General features: G+C 47.9%; 1 protein-coding gene across 5 annotated transcripts in view; it reads left to right on the top strand.

Moving 5' to 3' along the window:
- Nucleotides 1–20,272, top strand: part of ADGRD1 (adhesion G protein-coupled receptor D1) — a 222,198-nt gene that overhangs the window by 25,502 nt on the left and 176,424 nt on the right. For 3 of the 5 annotated variants that reach the window (XM_030939903.1, XM_010354988.2, XM_030939906.1), the window contains exons 2-5: nt 6,052–6,395; nt 9,804–9,919; nt 10,567–11,174; nt 11,267–11,303. In XM_030939903.1, the coding sequence (XP_030795763.1) occupies nt 11,109–11,174; nt 11,267–11,303 (103 nt within the window). In that variant the 5' untranslated portion in view covers nt 6,052–6,395; nt 9,804–9,919; nt 10,567–11,108. Of the gene's footprint in view, nt 1–6,051; nt 6,396–8,541; nt 8,596–9,803; nt 9,920–10,566; nt 11,175–11,266; nt 11,304–20,272 lie in introns of those variants that run through there. The other 2 variants (XM_030939904.1, XM_030939905.1) reach the window with 2 other exon arrangements.

Here is a 20,272-nt window from a genome sequence, read left to right as displayed (position 1 = left end):
CTCTGCTTGTACTTTTAACCTCACTATGTGTTTATATTTAAAATGTGTTTCTTGTAGATAGAATATAGTTGGGTCTTTTTGTTTTATCCAGGGAATCTTTATCTTCTCTTTGGTGTGTTCAGATCATTAAAACTCAGTGCAATGATTAATATGATTGGAATAAAATTGGACATTTTTGCCAGTTAATTTCTATTTGTTCCATCTGTCCTTTGTTTTCTCCTTCCTTCTTTCTCCATCTGCTTTTTGATTAATTCACAATTTTTTATTCCTTTTCATGTCTATTATTGGCTTATTATTTATCCCTCTATAACATTTTCTCCAAGGGGATTGTCCTAAGGCTTACAAAATGCTTTTTTCCCACCCCCCAGGGTTGTTAGAGAATCTATCTCTTCAAATTATCTTCCAGTAATATTTACCACTCCACGTATCGTGTGAGCACCTCAGGACAGGGAGCTTCTACTTCCTCCCTCCCACGTTTTATTATATTTAGTCATAAATTTTACTTTTACAAATGCTATCAACCCACAGCACCTTCTACTCTTTTGTCACTAGACAGTCAATTTTTTCCTTCTATGGCAACTGAAAATAAGAAAAACACCTTTTATACTTACTTCAGATTTAAACATTTCTGGGTGTCTTCATTTCTATGTGTAGATCCAAGTTTCTGGGTGGTGTCGAAGTGCTCTGTCTAAAGAGCTTCTTTCACATTTCTTGTAGTTCTGGTTTCTGATGATAAATTCTGTCACTTTCTATTTGAAAAATAGTTTATTTCTCTTTCTTTTTTTGAGATATAATTCACACACAATGAAGTTCATTTTTAAGTGTAAAATTCAGTGGTTTTGAGTATATTCACAAGGTTGTGCAACCATCATCACTATTTAATTTCAGAACATTTCCATCAACCCCCAAAGGAAGCTTGTATCCAGTAGCAGTCACTCTCCCTCCCCCCATTCCCAGATCCCTCATTCATTTCTGAAAGATATTCTTACTGGATATAGAATTCTGGGTTAACAGGGCCCTCCTTATCCTCCTGACCCCACAGCACTTTAGCTATTTCACGACATCATCCTTTGGCTTACATAGTTATTGATAAGAAGTCTACTGTAATTCTGATTTTTGCTTCTCTGTACATAATGTATATTTTTCCTTTTGATACCTTCATGATTTTGCTTTTATGTTTGATTTTTGGCAGTGTGATGATCAAGTGTCTAAATGTTTCTAGGGGTGTGTGTGTTTGATATTTATCTCGCTTGGGATTGTCTGAGCTTCTTGGGTCTGTAATTGAATATCTTTCAATATCTTTCTTTCTTTCTGTTTAAATTCTTAGATTTTATGTCTTCAAAACATTTTTCTGTCTTATTTCCTCATGTACTACATCTGCAGTTTCAATTACACATATGTTAGATTATTTGCTATTGTGACATTGTTCTTTCATGCTCTGATTTTTAAAATATATATATTTTCTTTTTCACTTTGTGTTTCAGTTTTGATAATTTTAATTTTCCTATGACAATTTTTTTTTTTTTGAGACGGAGTCTCGCTCAGTCGCCCAGGTTGGAGTGCAGTGGTGTGATCTCGGCTCACTGCAAGCTCCGCCTTCTGGGTTCCCGCCATTCTCCTGCCTCAGCCTCTCAAGTAGCTGGGTCTACAGGCGCCCGCCACCACGCCTGGCTAATTTGCATTTTTTTTAGTAGAGACGGGGTTTCACCGTGTTAGCCAGGATGGTCTCGATCTCCTGACCTCGTGATCCGCCCGTCTCGGCCTCCCAAAGTGCTGGGATTACAGGCGTGAGCCACCGCGCCCGCCGACCCATGACAATGTTAACGGATTCTTTCCTTGCCTGTGTGGAGTGTACTGATGACCCCAGAGAAGGAATGTTTCATCTGTTATCTGTCCTTTCTTGGTGATAGCATTTCCATTTGACTCCTTCGTATAATTTCCATCTCTTTGCAGAAATTCTCCATTCGCTCATCAGTGTTGTCATCATTTTTCCAGTAAAACATTTAACAGATTAATCATAGTTGTTTAAAATGGTCTTCTAGTTTTGATTGCTTTGTTTCTTGGCAATGGGTTGTTTTTTCTTTCTCTTTTGTGTGTGTCATAATTTTAGAATGAGTGCTGGACATCACGCATAAGACAGCGGAGACTAAGATAAATAGTATTTATGCCAGGAAATGGGGAAAAGTCTCTGCTAGGTCATTAATGCATGTGTGTGCTTGCATGGGAGTGTGTGTGTGTGTGTGTGCAGATGTGTGTGTTTATGTGCATGTGTGTAAGGTATGTGTGTTGGTGTGTATATGTACATGTGTGTGTGATATGTGTGTTAAGTCAATCAGGCGAGTTGAGCTGGGTTTAGGTTCTGTTGCTATGGTTGCCTTCAGTCCACTGGTAGCTTCACATTCCTCTGGCAGAATCTTGTGCTTTGGGTGGGGTTTGGTTTGGCCGAAGGTTTTTCTCAGTGTTTCTGCTCTGCTTTCAGTTTTAAGCATTTCTTGTGTGCCAGAATGTCAGAGTGACTCTCCTCTGGCTCCTACCCTCTCAATCCTAGAACGCTGGATCTTGCAAGCCTGGTTATGGGGAACAGAGAAGGTTCTGAGGCCCAGCCTCAGTCTTAGGTGGACCTTGTGTCTCTGTGTCTTGAGATGGATTTTCTTGGTGGCCCTGCCCCTCTCCCATTTGAAGGAGATCTTTGATGATCTGGGCCCAGGAGAGTTTCTGCCCCTGCCCTGGGAATAGAGGGTAGTTTCTCCCCACTGCATCCCAGAGGTTCTTCCCTGTGCCCTGCGGCTGGCAGGGCTGGCTGTCCTTCCCCCAGCAGCACAAGGACTTTGTCCCTTGGGGAGAAAGGCCCAGGCAGGGCTTCATGCCCTTGCACAGTGGTGGTCATTCACTTCTCCAGCTGTGCAGAATGGTTCTCTCCAGCCTCCTGCCTGCCCCCAGTCCTTCTTCTGTACCTGCTGGGCATCCAGGGAGAAGAGGCTGAGATGGGAACAAACTTCCCTCGGTGTGCAGCTGCCAGCAGTCTATGCTCTCACTCCAGCCTACACCGGCCTCTAGAAATCCATTAAAAGATTTTGCTGAATGCTTCTTACCTGTTGAGCTCATGCTCTGCCACCTGCGAGATGACGCTTATGTCCCGTTCCTCCTTAGACCTGTCTTCCCCTAAGATTTCGGGCAGGGTGGTTTCCTTGAACCTCAGCTCTCTGATGGGTTCAAGAAAAGTTACGATTTTGTAGATTAACTGACTTTTTCTCATGATGAGAGTGATGTTCTTTCCAGCCTTTTACATCCCAGGAGGAAAATCTTGTGGTTTTCATTCTCATGGCTGAGGACAGCTGCTCCACCTCAGCTCAGCATTTCCACATTCCAGCCAGAAAGAAGGTCGAGGTCAGAAGCCTTCAGGAAGAGCAAAGGTGGAAAGGAGTTTGCCTTTTCAAAATGTCTTCTCAGAAGCCCTTTCAAGAGACTTCTGCCTGTCTCTCCTCGCATGTAGGTCACATGGCCACCCCTAGCTGAAAGGGAAATAACCTTTTTACCTGCTCATATTGGCGCCCAAATATGTTTGCAATTCTGCATACAGAGAAAGAAGAGAACAGATTTTGGGTAGGCAATTAGCAATGTCCTCTGTGCATATTCATGCTGAAAACACTCCTTACCAACTAAGCGGTTTCTTACACTTTCATCCTTGCTCTTATCGTCTTTGAAAACTGGATAAAAACTATGTTTGAAAACTGGATGAAAACTATGGACCTTCTCCCCCCAAAATTCACATATGCACATTCCAAATGTGCACGTGGGCCGGGCATGGTGGTTCGTGCCTGTAATCCTAGCACTTTGGCAGGCTGAGGTGGGCGGATCACCTGAGGTGAGGAGTTTGAGACCAGCCTGGCCGATATGGTGAAACCCTATCTCTACTAAAAATAGGAAAAATTAGCCAGGCGTGGTGGTGGGCGTCTGTAATCCTAGCTACTTGGGAGGCTGAGGCAGGAGAATCGCTTGAGCCCTGGAGGTGGAGGTTGCAGTGAGCAGAGATCGCGCCACTACACTCCAGCCTGGGTGACAGAGTGAGACTCCGTCTCAAAAAAAAAAAAAGTGCATGTGATCCAGAGCATTTAATGATTCCTGAAGTCTATCCGTGAATGCCTTTGGGATCCTTGGTGATCCAGGAGCTAAAAAGAAATGTTTAGGCAGTTAGAGTTAGTGAGGGTACGGGAGTCCTTGGTAAGGTTTCCTTTTAATACGAAAGCAGCCTCCAAGTCATTTCTTTTCTAACAAAAGCAGCCTGAAAAATCGAGATGCCAGTGTAGATAAGGAAGCCTGCATAGGTGAACGCTGGCAGCTGTGCCAATAGAAAAGGGAAACCTGGAAGCCAGGTATGTTCAACATGGAGGTTCCCTCTTCCCTTTTCTTTGTCCCCACGTGTGCAGGCATCATGGCTCCAGCCGGGTAAAGACTCTATTTGCATAATAAAAGGTTAGCGTGGGATAGCCAGCCTCTTCCGGGCTATGTAAATGGCACATCTGGTCCAACCAATCCACCACGCCCTATGTAAATCAACACCGCCTCCTCAAGCTCGTCTGTAAACCCAAGCACATCTCACCCCAAACCCGGAAACCCGCTGGGTCCCCCTTCCTTTGCACGAGGAACAGCTCTTCTTTCTTTCGCCTGTCAAACTTTCTGCTCTTAAACCTACTCCTTGTGTGCCTTTGATTTCCTTAGCAGGAGATAACAGACCTCGGGGATTTCCCCAGACGCTGCTTCATTGGGACTAACCTACACGAGTGTCTCGTTCTTGGTTCTCCGAGAGGAGAGCCCAGTGCAAACACTTACATGGGAGCAGTGCTTTAGAGTGTGAGTCCAGGGGGCCAAAGTGGGGGACGGGGGCAACAGACACAGAAGTGGGGAAGCTGCAATGCAGGGAAATGCTACTGTGTTGCAACCACGATGGCTGGGGGGAGAAAAGCGGGCGTTTGTCCACAGGATCCTGCACGGCATGGGCCTGCGTCCCTTATGTTTCTGGGTGCTTACGCCTGAGGCTGCAGGGCTTCCCTGGGCCTCCCATCTGCCTAGTCAGAGACCCCAGGGTGGAGCATGCTCTGGCTTCTGAGGGCATCACCGTCAGGAGCAAAGCTGTGGAAGCCCGTGTGGAGCTGATCATCCTACTGGTAGGTGGATAAGAAGCAGGGCAGAGAAGATTTAAAGAGGTGAACGAGAGGCGCCCCGTACACAGGCCCTCTTGATGATGTTGTTGACTCTCTCCAGCCTCAGCCCTTGCCACTTTTCCTACTTGTGCCTACTCTTCATTGAATATATAATTAATTGCGGTTTCTCAAATCTGTGTCATTGACCAGGACTCTTAATCACCAGGGACAGAAACCAAGCTCAAACTTGCTTGAGTCTAACATAAATTTCTCGGTGCCTGTCAGGGAATGCTGGCTTTAGGTCTTGTAGGATCCAAGGCCTTGTAGGATCCAAGGCCTCAGCTGACAGCATCAGGTTTTCTCTTGCCCCTCTCCAAGGCTAGGATGCTAGAGTCTCTGTGTTTTCTTGTTATCTTCAGCTCGGTGTAATTATTTTCTTTATTGTGGGGAAAATGGGCATCACCAGCCTTGACTGAAGACCGTTCCGGATTAGCAGTGGGGGAGGGAGACTTTTCTCTCCCACGGTCAGGCTATTGATCCCCGGGAAGACACTGATTGGTTTTGAGTGGGTCACGTGTACACCTTTGGGCCAATCACAGCGCCTGTGGTATGGAAGCGCTGCAAGCGTTCCCACTGGGTCACGAGTGCCCCGCAACACCTGCAGCTTCTGACAGTCCCGTGTGAGTTCACGGGTCAGTGGAGGAAACGTCCTTCAAAAGGAAAGCCGGCGGGAGCCGGAGGGGAGGCTGGGCCGGTAGAAACAACACGCGTCCACGGTCCATGGCACGCTTGGTGACTTCCTCTAACCCCCAGGCCTCTAACACCATTCATTTCCACCTACGTTGCGTGCTGCACACCCCTCCTAGCACACTGCTTCAGCATTACTGCCCCGCCTTGCTTTTCTCCACAGGAGTAAACGTGTTGGACGCACAGCTCTTGCTGCCTCTCACAGATATGCCGGCCTATGGGAAGATCTGAGCTGGAGGAAGGCGCACCTTGGAGTGGTGTGAATCAGGCATCAGGAACTCCTGTGCTCACAGCGTGTCCAGCTCTCCCTCAGCATTTTGGCCGTCCACAGAATTCTTTGTTCAGGCCCAATCTATCCTCCTGGGACATCTGAGCTGCTCAGCACCAGGAAACAGCCTCTGTCGTGCACAGGCCATCAGCTTTGCAAATAATCCAGTTACATTCCCATGGGCAGCTGGCGTCACACTTTTTGTCCCCGTACAATTTTGAGTGGAGCCTAATCACAATGTAAAGTCTCTCTCTCTCTTTTTTTTTTTTTTTTTTTTGAGATGGAGTCCCACTCTGTCACCCAGGCTGGAGTGCAGTGGCCGGATCTCAGCTCACTGCAAGTTCCCCCTTCTGGGTTCACACCATTCTCCTGCCTCAGCCTCCAGAGTAACTGGGACTACAGGCATCCGCCACCACGTCTGGCTAATTTTTTATATTTTTAGTAGAGACGGGGTTTCACCGTGTTAGCCAGGATGGTCTCAATCTCCTGACCTTGTGATCCGCCGGCCTCGGCCTCCCAAAGTGCTGGGATTACAGGCGTGAGCCACCGCGCCCGGACAGGTCTCATTTTAATGTTTAGTTAGCATCCTGCCAGTGAAGTCTGATATATTTTACCAAAGTGTAACAATGTTTTGCATTCCTTAAGTAAAGTACACATGCATGTGGCCAAAAACTATGACTTGAATGTTGACTGTGAGGCTGCCTGCCGGGCACTCCCCACCCAAGCATAGAAAGAAAACAAAATTGGGCCGGGTGCCGTGGCTCATACCTGTAATCCCAGCACTTTGGGAGGCCGAGGCGGGTGGATCACGAGGTCAGGAGTTCGAGTCCAGCCTGGCCAACATGGTGAAACTCCTTCTCTACTAAAAATACAAAAAAATTAGCCGGGCGTGGTGGCTGATGCCTGTAGTCCTAGCTATTCAGGAGGCTGAGGCAGGAGAATTGCTTGAACCTGGGAGGCGGAGGTTGCAGTGAGCCGAGATCGCGCCACTGCACTCCAGCCTGGGCGACAGAATGAGACTCCATCTCAAAATAAATAAAGAAATAAACAAATACAATAAAATCTTGGGTTCCTTCAAGGGGAACCCCAGCCACCTAGCTAGCCCTGAGGGACATATGAGCAGCTGAGAAGCAAGAAGGTACTAGTGAAACAATAGTCAAGAGAGCTGGAGTCAGGAAGTCATTGCTTCCCGATGGAAACGAAAGACAACATCGTAACAAATGTCCCAGAGTTGTTTTTCAGAACCTGGACCCCCACCAAATGGATCTGTTGACTTACAGACCCTCAGACCCTCAGATATGGGGGAGTGGAGAGCTGAACTCCACCACCGTTCTTTGTTCGTTTTTTTTTTTTTTTTTTTTTTTTTTTGAGACAGAGTCTCGCTCTGTTGCCCAGGCTGGAGTGCAGTGACTCAATCTCAGCTCACTGCAACCTCCACCCACCTCCTGGGTTCAACTGATTCTCCTGCCTCAGCCTCCTGAGTACAGGTATGCACCACCACACTCAGCTAATTTTTGTATTTTTAGCAGAGAGGGGGTTTTGCCACATTGGCCAGGTTGGTCTTGAACCCCTGACCTCAGGTGATCCACCTGCCTCAGCCTCCCAAAGTGTTGGGATCCACCCCTCCAGGCCCACCACTGTTCTTTGTTCTAAATTTCTTCCTGAGGGGCCTGGAGGAGGTCATGCCCACAGGCCAGAGCTAACATTCTTTTTTGCTGATGTCAAATTTTTTGACAAGGCTTGCCTTCTTAACCAATCACAAATCAGAAAATCTGTACTCCCACTATAGGACCTGTGGGCCCCCACTTCAGGATGTCCTGGCTTTTTAGGTCAAACCAATGTGTGGCCTCCAGGTATTATTCATGTGGGACTTAGCCTGTAACCGCTGCCTCTCCACCTCGAAAAACCCTCCCGCATCAGCTATCCGGGAGTTCAGGTCTGCAGTGTGAGCGGCCAGGTTCTCCTTGCCTGGCGCCCTGCTCTAAATGCCTCACTCCCTCTCGCTGCAACCCCGACGTCCATGTTTGGCTGTGCTGCGGGAAGGCAGAGCCGCGCTGGGTTCAGTGATAAATGCTGAGTACCCACCAAGTACCAAGACCTGTCCTCAGGGTTGGGGCACAGAGTGAACAAGCAGAAAGAAGTTATCTGCTCTCATGGGACCTATGCCTCAGTGGGGAGAGACTGACAATAAGTGAAATAAACGTCTAAGATATGAAGTACATTGGATCGTGGTTAGTGAGATTGAAAAAATACAGCAGGGGAGAGCTTTAGGGATAGGGAGACCTGCTGTCAAGGTGATGTTTGGAACCAAACACCCCGATGTTTGGGGGATGGGATGAGATGCACAGAGGCATCAGAGGTGCTTGGTTCCAGGCCCACGGACCACTCAAGGCCCTGTCTCAAATCTCCAGGCTTTAGGACACGCTGCTTTACATGGAGGTGGGTTCTTCTGGGCCTCTGAACAAGGTATGAGACAGGACGCAGGCAAATAGCACGAGGCACGAGGCACGAGGCACGGGACTATAGTCGAATGCAGACGCCTGCAGGGCAAGCTCTGCTGAATTGGTTTTCTACCTAGTTTTTTTTTTTTTTTTTTTTGAGACGGAGTCTCGCTCTGTCGCCAGGGCTGGAGTGCAGTGGCCGGATCTCAGCTCACTGCATGCTCCGCCTCCCGGGTTCACGCCATTCTCCTGCCTCAGCCTCCCGAGTAGCTGGGACTACAGATGCCCGCCACCTCGCCCGGCTAGTTTTTTATATTTTTTTTAGCAGAGACGGGGTTTCACCGTGTTAGCCAGGTTGGTCTCGATCTCCTGACCTCGTGATCCGCCCATCTCGGCCTCCCAAAGTGCTGGGATTACAGGCTTGAGCCACCACGCCCGGCCTTCTACCTAGTTTTTATTACAGCCATTGAATTGGGGTGTCTCCCGTTATCTGATGACAATTTTATGATTAAAAGAAACCATGCTGGCTTTGTTTGTTCATGGAGATGGGAAAGGTCCACATATTCAGCAATCTGTTGAATTCTTCCAGGTTAAAACTGGGGCTGAGAAAAATCTGCAACTGCCTGTCCCTCCCTTCACCTCTTCCAGCTAGAGGCAGTGGGGGACTGGAGAGCTGATGAAACGGCAGAGATAAAGGTTGTAAATTAGTTTTCCCTGAAGCCGACCAGCCTGAGCAACAGGATAAAGGTCGTTATTACAGACAGCCCTGGGTCTTTGGAGTTCACAGTTTCTCCAGTGCTAGGAGATGGAACTCTCTGGAACCCTTCTCCAGCTCCACAGAGAGGCTCAGGCTATCAGAGGATCTGAGCGGTTATAGGCTGCAGGCACAAGTTAAAAATAATCACCTAACGTTTTGACAGCACTTTCTTTTTTTCTGTCCCACAGAGATTGGAAGTCATTTTCTTATCCTCTTTAGGAAGTATGTTGGATTCAGGATTCTTAATTCCCATTTAAAGTCAGGACCATTGAGATAACTGTATCAGCCAACATTTACTGGGTGTTATGTTCTACTTGCTGATAATAATCATAGCTAACATTTACTGAGTGATGATTTTTCTTAATAAAAAATAGCATGTATTGAGTGCCACGTATTTTCCAAGTACTGCCTGAAGAGCCTTGGATCTGTCCTCTAATTTATTGTTACAGCCCTGAGGAGGAGGAACTATTAACCCTCATTTTGCAGATGAGGAATTTGAAAACAAAGAGAGATTAAGTAGTTTGCCTAGAAGCACAGCTGGTGAATGCTGGAGAAACTATGAAGCGTAAGTATTACTTAAATCACATAGCAAATATCGCTGTGATTGCAATGATAGGGTGTGTGTCTCTGTGTGTACACGTGTATTTGGAATACATCGGATAAACTTTGGTCTTGGGTAAACTGAGGCATGTCTGGCGAAGGGGCTCTTTTCTATCACACTGAGAACATCCTCCTGGTGCTGGGGTGGGGCGGATATGCAGTATGGTATAATTGAGCAGCGTACCTTGTAATTAATTCTGTAGCTTTCACTGACGTCTGAAAGGATTAAAGAGAAAAATGTGGTAAACACTTAATAGGGAGGGCACAGTGGGTGTGCTGGTTTTTCTTTTCCATCCCTGTATCAACTTCATTCTTTCTCAGAGGCAAACAAGACTCAGATCTAAACAGAGTTTATGGTTTGTTTTGCATTTTGCATTTATTAATATTTATGCTGACTTCGAGGGTGCTGACCAGAAGGCATCAGTAACACACACACAGCCCATGTCTGTCTGGTTTGATTCTGAGCCTGAGATCCTGAAAATATTTCAGTTGTTGTTAAGAGGCTGGAGTTAGGACCCAGGAAGGACACAGCAGTGGGGATATAAATAGAGAAGGAGAACAGAACAAGGTTTGAGGAGAGAGACTTACATCACTCACTCCCTCTCCACCCAGAGAGCAGGACGGAGGTGTGAACTTGAGCCAGACCAGAAGGAGCTCCAGAGCGGCCGCAGGACAAGTCCGAGGAGCAGGCGGGTGCTCCAGGGAAAAACCACACACAGAACCTTCTTCGGAGAAAAGGGAAGCAGCAAACCTGACTGAGACAAACGGAGGCTTTTGAAATAAAAAGAAAACACCGCAGGACGAACAGCCTCCCGTCCCAGGCGCAGGTCGCAGTCACAGTGGTGACCTGGGATTGCTTTCCCGGGACTGTGAGTCGGGTTTGGGTTTCTCCTCCCTGCATTCCACAGCTGCTCTGGTCATCGCAGCGTGTTTATTGATCACTGAAGAATCTCAAGTTTTGAGACAAGGAAGAAACACCCATTAGATCTCCAAAACAGCTGCGTTTCACAAACTTTAAGGAGACAGAACTTTTTTTTTTCTCCCTGGAACCTGTGAAAATGTCCCTTTTCCAAGGAAGTGAAGGTTAAGAGGTCCCGTTCTCACAGACCCTCAGGAATTTCACTTGGCTCTGAGCTTTGACCTCCCAGAAAGCCATGGCAAAGCTGCTGCGGCTGTGCTGCTGGTACTCCCGCCTGCTGCTATTTTATTACAACTTTCAGGTAATGTCCCCAAGTGGCCAGGATGGAGACGGGCTCGGTTTCTCCAGAGGCTTTCCCTGAGCGTCTCTCACACTGTGGTCTTTTGTGTGCAGGTGCGTGGCGTCTACTCCAGATCGCAGGACCATCCAGGTAAGAGTGTGTCCTTCTCACTCTGAGCACCGCCCTCCCCTCCCTGCCTAGTGTGGTATCCCAGGAACAGCCCACTTGTTCATCTCTGAGGCATCAGCGAATGGCCCTTGCTGGGCTCCTGGTCCCCGACCTCGCTGCCCCACCACACGCTCTGACCCTGGGCTACCCCTCACCGGCCGAGTGGTGGACGGAGAAGCGGTTCTGGGCCCCTTGAGCTGGGTCATATGAAATGTTGTGATTCAGGAAATATGATCTCCTTCACTTGAATGCCTTGTCTGTCTTGTCTTGTCTTGTCTTGTCTTTTTTCTTTTCTTTTCTTTTCTTTTCTTTTCTTTTCTTTTCTTTTCTTTTCTTTTCTTTTCTTTTCTTTTCTTTTCTTTCCTTCCTTCCTTCCTTCCTTCCTTCCTTCCTTCCTTCCTTCCTTCCTTCCTTCCTTCCTTCCTTCCTTCCTTCCTTCCTTCCTTCCTTCTTTCTCTTTCTCTCTCTCTCTCTTTCTTTCTCTTCCTTCCTTCCTTCCTTTTTTTTTCGAGATGGAGTCTTGCTCTGTTACCCAGGCTGGAGTGGCCCCAACCTCTGCCTCCCAGGTTCAAGCAATTCTCCTGCCTGAGTCTCCCGAGTAGCTTGGATCACAGGTGTGCACCACCACGCCCAGCTATTTTTTTTTTTTTTTTTGTATTTTTAGTAGAGACAGGGTTTCACCATGTTGGCCACGCTGGTCTCGAACCCCTGATTTCAGGTGATCCGCCCGTTTTGGCCTCCCAGAGTGCTGGGATTACAGACATGAGCCACCACGCCCATCACATGTCTTCAGGCCAGTGTCACTGGGGGGCACTTGGAGCTCTGGCCCATAGCAGGGTCTTGGGACCTCCAGCCTCAGAGTGCTGACCAGCTGAGCCTGGAGCAGCCCATGAGTGGGACTCAGGACAGAGGGCCACTCTTGCTCTGGCCCCAGAGCCACATTCCTTTGGCCATTGTGACACCCAGACAGGAAGCATCAGGATGGGGCTTCTCCCGGGAGGACAGGGAGGCACACGCCCTTTGCTGTTAAGAGTGTAGGCACATGTTCCGGTCAGCCAGGGGCAGAGATGGGAAGACGAGGCTTTCTGGGAGTGGCAGGCAGTCACTGGGCTGTTGCTTCCTGCTGGAAGTTGCAGGAGATGGGGAGAAGACCCTCTAGTGCCTGAATACCCGCTGGGAAGCCTGTCGTGAGCACAGCCGCTGCCTCAGCCCCACCAGAGTTTGGCTGGGCACCTCCCTGAGCACTATTGTATGGCCCTGCCTGTCTCTGATGGGAAACCAGCCTTTTTAAAAAAGATTATTTTTATTTTTATTTTTTCAGACAAAGTCTCACTCGGTCACCCAGGCTGGCATTGAGTGGTGAGATCTCAGTCTCAGCTCACTGCTACCTCTGCCTCCCGGGTTCAAGCAATTCTTGTGCCTCAGCCTCCCAAGCAGCTGGGATTACAGGCCCATGCCACCATGCCTGGCTAATTTTTGTATTTTTAGTAGACACAAGGTTTTGCCATGTTGGCCAGGCTGGTCTTGAACTTCCAACCTCGGGTGATCCCACCACCTCGTCCTCCCAAAGTGTTGGGATGACAGATGTGAGCCACTGCGCCTGGCTGGGAACCAGCCTTTAACAATCAGCCACAAATGGGCTCAGGCCAGCGCTGTGGGCAGATCCCAGGGCGATGTCCAGACCTCCAGGGAGAGCCCCTTTCCTGGGTGGAGCACCAGGAGTCTGCTGGGGTCTAGGGCCAAGGGCTGTGCCCTCAGCCTCTGTCTCCTTTCCGGCTGCCCGGCAGCCCCAAGCCAGGATGTTCCAGGCATCGTCACCTCGCCACCACCTCCATTCGCCAACTCGGGGGTGGGGATGCTGCCACTTCTCATTCGTCCTCACGCGTAAGGAGCTCCTTTTAAAAAGGCGTGGAAGCTGTGAGTTTCCACATGTTCCCCTCTCCTCAGCCAACTCACTGAATGAAGGAAACAAGGGCTCCGGTGGCTTGGGAATGAACAAACACACGCAGCGCTGCATTAAAGCGAGGACGTATCCGCCCTGGACGCTTCTCACGAATGCAGGGCCTCCTGGCTTGGGCTGGGCTCCGGTACGGGAGAGGACTGAAAGGAGGGGACAGGTAGCCCCTCGAACTGCAGGGCGGTCAGGCAGAGCTGCGCACCCGGGTCCTGCTGCAAGCAGGTGGTCCCTGAGGCCCCAGCATGGCTCTCGCTGCTGCTCAGTGTTGAGGAAAGCTGTGTGGGTACTCCCCAGACTTCTGCTTATGATACAGAGCCCACACACATCCTCACACCTGCACATGTGTCCACATGCCTCCATGCCACATGTCTACATGTGTCAACATATGCCCACACACACCAACACAAATCACACACATCCACACATGTTGACACATATGCACACACACACACACATACCCAGATGTCTACATGTGTCAACATATGGCCGCATGTCCACGCACATCACTCACATCCATACACATCAGACATGTTGACACACATGCATACACATGCAAAAGCATCCACACATCTACATGCGTCAACATGTGTCCACATGCATCCACACGAGAGTCCACACACTTCACATGTGTAGACACACATGCACAATATACACATCCATGCACACACCCACACCCACATGTGCCAGTGCTTGTCGACATGCATCAACATACATGTATTTACACATGTTCACACATATGTCCACACATAGCCACGTGTCTACACACATGACCACACACATTCACAGACCACACACATCCACATGCATCCACACACATCCATACATTTCTACACACATGCATACATACACATGTGCACACATTCACACAAGTCCATGTGTCTACACACATCTGCACATGCTCACACATGTCCACACACATGCACATACATATACACATACCCACACACGCACACCCCACACACATGTCCACACACACTCATATGCATGCACGTGTCCACACACGTCTTCACATACTCACACATGTGCACACACATGCACACACATGCACCCTCACACATTCACACACATCCACACACGTGCACACCCATTTACACAGCTCACACATCCACACATGCACACCTATGTATACACATGTACACACACCTGCACTTGCATTCTTGACTCTAAACTTGAAGGAGCAGTTTGAACTCAGTCTTTGTTCCATATAGAACCTTTGTTCTTCCAACTCTGGATTTAGGGTAGAAATCAATGTTTCCTGATCAAGGCGCTGTGTTAGAGAAACAATGGCCGTGCTGATGATGGTAGAAAGGGATGGAAGGGCGTGGTGATCCGGAGTCTGGGTGGGAAAGCACGTTGAAGGCGACCACGCCTCCTGAGCTCTTGAAACCGAAAGATTTCTCTCTCCTCAGCTTTCCAGGTTCTGGCAGTCCCTCTCTTTCTCCTCATCCTCCCTTGTCCTCCTCTCACTGCAAAATGTTTTTGACCTTTTCCTTTTTCTCTTCCTTCCTCCTTCCTTCCTTTTTAGAATAATGGTGAAGGTGGACACATTTGCTTAATGCTTAGGTGTCCTCTATGAACACAACAGCCTGCTGCCTGCCTTCCTTCCCTTCCTTCTCTCCCCTTCCTCCTCACTGTTCCCCTCCTCCTCCCCCTCTTCCCCTTCTCCTGCCTTCTCTCTCACTTTGTTTCCTGTCTCATTTTCTTTTTTCCATTTTCCTCCCTCATTTCCTTCCCTCCTTCCCTGTCTCCCTCCATCCTATCCAATCCTTTCTTTTTTTTTTGAGACAGACTCTTGCTGTGTCGCCCAGGCTGGAGTGCAGTGGCACAATCTCAGCTCATTGCAACCTCTGTCCCCTGGGTTCCAGTGATTTTCCTGCCTCAGTCTCCTGAGTAGCTGGGACTACAGGCACCAGCCACCAAACCTGGCTAATTTTTGTATTTTTAGTAGAGACGGGGTTTCACCATGTTGGCCAGGCTGGTCTCAAACTCTTGACCTCAGGTGATCCACCTGCCTCAGCCTCCCACAGTGCTGGGATTACAGGTATGAGCCACCGCACCTGGCCCAGTCCTCTCTTTTTGTCTTCTCTTGCCACATCTCAGACTCGGTTCACCCCATTTCCTGCTGAAAAGCCCATCCCTGGCTGTCTGTGTGAACCAGAATCTAGGGGCCTCCTTCATGTTCCAGCTTCCATCCCTGAGGCTCGCCTGCCCCCGGGGAGCCCTGGTAGAGGAAACCTGGCCCTGGCGTGTCTCCTCAGCAGTGCTCATGACGGGCCCGGGCGCCCCAGACGCACCAACAGAAACAACCTGTTTCCATCGCGAGAGAACAGCTCCGTAATGTGTAGTATTTCATTCTAAAGGGTGCTCAACAGCTCTGAAAACCGGCCAGTGTGTCTGCACGTTGGGCCTTTCGAAACACTGATTTCACATCATCCTCGCAAGAGCCCTGTGGTGGTGTCATGCCTCGCACCGCAGGTGGAGAAGTGTGTCTTTCAGACAGACCAAGCGATTTGCTCAAGGTCACAGGGCTCAGAAGACACAGTATGAAGCCCAAGAAGCTCACAGCGTGAGGGGAGTTAGGGGAGACAGACGCAGACAGAGATTCTTGGAAAACAGCAGCCGCGTGGTCAGTACCGGGACACAGGTTCCCTCAGGTGCTAGGGGAGCCTTAAGGAGGAGTCCCCAGTATAGAGCAGAACCTGGTCTTCCAAGGCCAGCGTACTTTCCACCACAACCACACCAAACTGTATTATTTTGTTAAAGGTTCCCACAACTGTTAATCATTTCTTGTTTTCTCATTCTGGCACTCAGCACTGTGCCTTATGCATAGGAGGCATCCAATACGTATTTGTTGGGCTGGCACAGTGGCTCACGCCTGTAATCCCAGCACTTTGTAAGGCTGAGCCAGGAGGATCACTTGAGCCCAGGAGTTCAAGACCAGCCTGAGCAACAGAGACCCCACCTTTATAAAAAATAAACATTGGCCGGGTGCGGTGGCTCAAGCCTGTAATCTCAGCACTTTGGGAGGCCGAGACGGGCAGATCACGAGGTCAGGAGATCGAGACCATCCTGGCTAACACGGTGAAACCCCATCTCTACTAAAAAAATACAAAAATCTAGCCGGGCGAGGTGGCAGGCGCCTGTAGTCCCAGCTACTCCGGAGGCTGAGGCAGGAGAATGGTGTAAACCCGGGAGGCGGAGCTTGCAGTGAGCTGAGATCCGGCCACTGCACACCAGCCCTGGCGACAGAGCGAGACTCTGTCTCAAAAAAAAAAAAAATAAACATTTAGCTGAGCATGGTGGTGCATGCCTGGAGTCCCAGCTACTTGGGAGGCTGAGGTGGGAGGATCCCTTGAGTCCAGAAGTTTGAGGCTGCAGTGAACTGTGATCACACCATTGCACTCCAGCCTTGGTGACAGAGTGAGACCCTGTCTCAAAAAATATCTGTATATTTATTGACTTGTCTATGCACAGTCACTGAAGATTTGCTAGTCATCTGGTAAACCACATCAATAAAGCCAGCCAACCAGCATGCATTTGCCTCACGGGTGGCTGCGTTGGCTTGTATCACCTGGTTTGCCTGTCTACACTGGCAGAGGTAGCCAGATATTTGCCAGATCTTTATGTCTAAGATGTAGAGAGGTATTTCATTTTGTAAGTAATTGCCAAACAACTTGAAATCATTTTAAGCCTTTGCATACTCTGTGCTTATCTGTGACCGGAGATTGTCATTCTGGAGGAATTATAGAATGCGGTAGTTGAGGGGCCGTAGGGACTATTGAGCCACCTTCCCACTTTACAGGGAAGCCGGGAGGTAGGTTTGGAGAGGGAAATCCAGGGTTGGCAGCGTCCGGGCCCCTCCCTGCATCTGGAAGCTTTTCCAGGACCCCAGGCTGCCCGATTTCTTGCCTCTGTTCCCCAGGGACAGCCTTATGAAGCTGTGATGGTTGATTAATCTGAATCCATAAATGCCACTGGCCAATAAATTGCAGGCCATTCTTAAAAAGTTTATAAGCATGCCATTGTATAGATGACATTTGTAATGAGGAAAAGGGAACTTAAAACAAACCCAAAGCCTGTCATTACCCAGCAGTGTCCTGGTCCTGGGGCACACGGCACAGCTGGCTCCAGCCGTCTCCAGAGTTTGGGGCGGTTCACTTCACCCGCTCTATTTAGGGGTCTGGGAGGCCAAGCAGATAATTACAGTAATTATCATTCCTTAGATCTCCATCCTGCCGTAGAGTTTATAAAGAATGGTCGGAACCGCTAGGCCATGGCGGAAACTTCATTCTTCATCTTCATGGTATTTATAATAGAATTTTAAAAAACAACATTATATCCAGTTGAAGAAATGGAAATTTGGCAAATAGAGATTTTCTAAATACTAGAATTATATAAATAATTATAGTCTATATTTATTTATTTATTTTTGCATTTTATCATTCATTCTGCCTGTATAGTTAGTTTTTAAGTTGCTAATATTAAAAATCTGGGAGATTTCAAATGCAAAAATCTCTCTCTGTCTCTCTGTCTCTGTCTGTCTCTCTCTCTCACACACACACACACACACACCCCTCCTGGGCCCCTTGTCTTAGACATGGGGGATACAATGTAAATAGAACATTCAAGGAACAGAGTCTGATTTGGAGACAACACACAAATATAGTAACAAAAAAATCCCAAACAATAGTGAATGCCATGAGAAAACCAAATAAGGACCTGAAAGAAAGAGCGGATGGTGGTGACGACAAAGACGTGGCATGAGGGGAGGGTCCTGTGAACTGAGACCTGAATCATAGAATCAGCTACACAAAATGTGGGGAACAGCCTTCCAGGCAGTGGGAACAGCAGGCAAAGTTGTGCAGGAAAAATGAGCTCCACGTGTTGGAGGCCAAGGAGGATGGAGCCACGAAGGCCAGCCCGATCATCGGCAGGGGCCGGCGCTCCGTGTGGTATAGATTCCAGCTGGACCAAGTCAGTGCAACACTGAAGATTATTCCCCTACAGGAAACCAAGGGATAAAGGTTTCCCTGGACTCAGACAAGCAATAAGTAACAGGGAAGGGAGAAGAATAGGGAAATCTGGAAGAAAAATGGAAAAGGAAAAATTAAAGGTTGTATTAACTTGTTTTGAGTATTAATACTCTGTTTCTCATCTCTCTCTTATGTCTGTGACACACACACACACACACACCCCAAACTCAATAAAACATTGCATATGGATGATAAATTAATTCTGAAGAACTGGGGTGATGTGGGCTTGAATATACCCCTTTCTCTCTCTGCCCTTCTCTCTTTCTCTCTCTCCCCCACCCCCCGCCCCGTTCTTTCTCTTCCTCCTCACCCTCCCATTTTCTCTCTCTGGCTCTGTCCCCTGCTATTTGTTTTCCAGGCTGGGGATGTTTTGGAGTCCTCAAATGGGCCATGGTTTTGCTTGGCTGGCTGACCTGCCTAAGAAGACGTTTAGTCTTTAGAAGAGTTTGGTGAAAATCAAGGTGGTTGCAGAGCCAGGTGGTCTCACGCCACCTTCTCGATGGGAAGGTGCCATAGAGCGACTTTTTCCCAAAAGAATGGGACTTTCTTGCTCTGATGAAACTTGTAGAACTACAAGTTATTTTACTCCTTGAGTTGGAAAAGGAACCTATGGGCTGAGTTCAGCCCATCCCATTAGCACCACACAATGTTTTATTTAAAAAAAAATACGAACATTAAAATGTTGGTAAATTTTACTTTAAAAAAATCTGGATTTCTGACTCCACTTTAAAATAAGGAAGACCTGACAATCCTGGGCAAACCTTCCTGCAGAGCCGCAATGCTTCGGCATCAGGAGGCACCACTTAATTTAGACAGAGCACAGTTTTCCGCGCCACCTCAGCCTCTCCTGCCCTATGACTCTGGTGGTACCAGCTGATGGTTTCCAGCATCTGCTCTGATGAGTCTGGACTGTGCCTTCCAGCTTGTTAACTACCTTGGATGCCATCCCTGGACGCTGTCCAGTCACTTCTCAGGACTCGCTGGCCCCTGCGGGTGTTACAGCTTGCAGCCCCTTCATTGCTTGTTTGCAGTCAGTGTTGCTAGTTGCAAAACATCTGTGGCAACTGAGGTGTTGTACACTTGTCTGAAGTGCAGTGGTGTGGAGAGAAGGCAGTGTTCTGGCCTCAGTCCCCCTCTTCTCATCACTGGCCGCCTATGAACCCTGGCTGACTTTGGGGTGAATGAGACACCATCACTTTACTCTGTTAGCCTTTCTGCCAGGACTGATTGTGACCATTTGTAAATGGAAAGAATAGGAAGGACTTTATCATGCACAGGGTTATTTTATAAAGATGAGGATTCTGAAGACACATCTGTTCTTTGTATAACAGATGTTATTTCCTTTTACAATTTTTTTTTCCCGGATGACTGGAATAACAAGTCAATGAGGTTTTGTCCTCTTCAAAATGAATATCCTAGATTTTAGGGGGAAAAGAAAAGCACAGTAGGAATGAAAATGATTATTTTTGATTTTTGCATTTCAGATTCTTTGTATTGGATTACAATAGTAGAACTATCCTCACTGGAAATCAGCTGAAGTCAGGCCTTATTTTCTAACATGCTACTTCATTTAACTAGGGCTATTTTATTTAGAGAGTAACAAGACCGTTAAGTTATTGTTTAGGTACTCCTCTTTAGCTCATATTACAGAGTTAACTTTGTTCTTGGCTTACATTTTGAACTTGTGTACATAAAACTGGAGGGAGAGATGCAAATTGAAAAGTGGAACCAATGAACGGGACATGTGTGGATGTTTGGCAACCTGTGGACAAAAATTCAGATATTAGATGGGGTGTATCAGTTCTTATCTGAAAATGGTGGTATGCTCCTAACTACCTATGACACTTCAGTTGTGAAAGCAAGCCTTAAAATATTTCTAAAGGAATACAGATTGAAAAATTCAAATAGAACAGAAAGATAATGCAACATGAATCTTCTTCTTACACCTTGCACTCAGTTTT

Source organism: Rhinopithecus roxellana, chromosome 10, assembly GCF_007565055.1.
Source record: "Rhinopithecus roxellana isolate Shanxi Qingling chromosome 10, ASM756505v1, whole genome shotgun sequence".
Taxonomy (NCBI): domain Eukaryota; kingdom Metazoa; phylum Chordata; class Mammalia; order Primates; family Cercopithecidae; genus Rhinopithecus; species Rhinopithecus roxellana.
The sequence above is the reverse complement of the archived record's forward strand: the minus strand, read 5'-3'. Positions and strand labels throughout refer to the sequence as shown.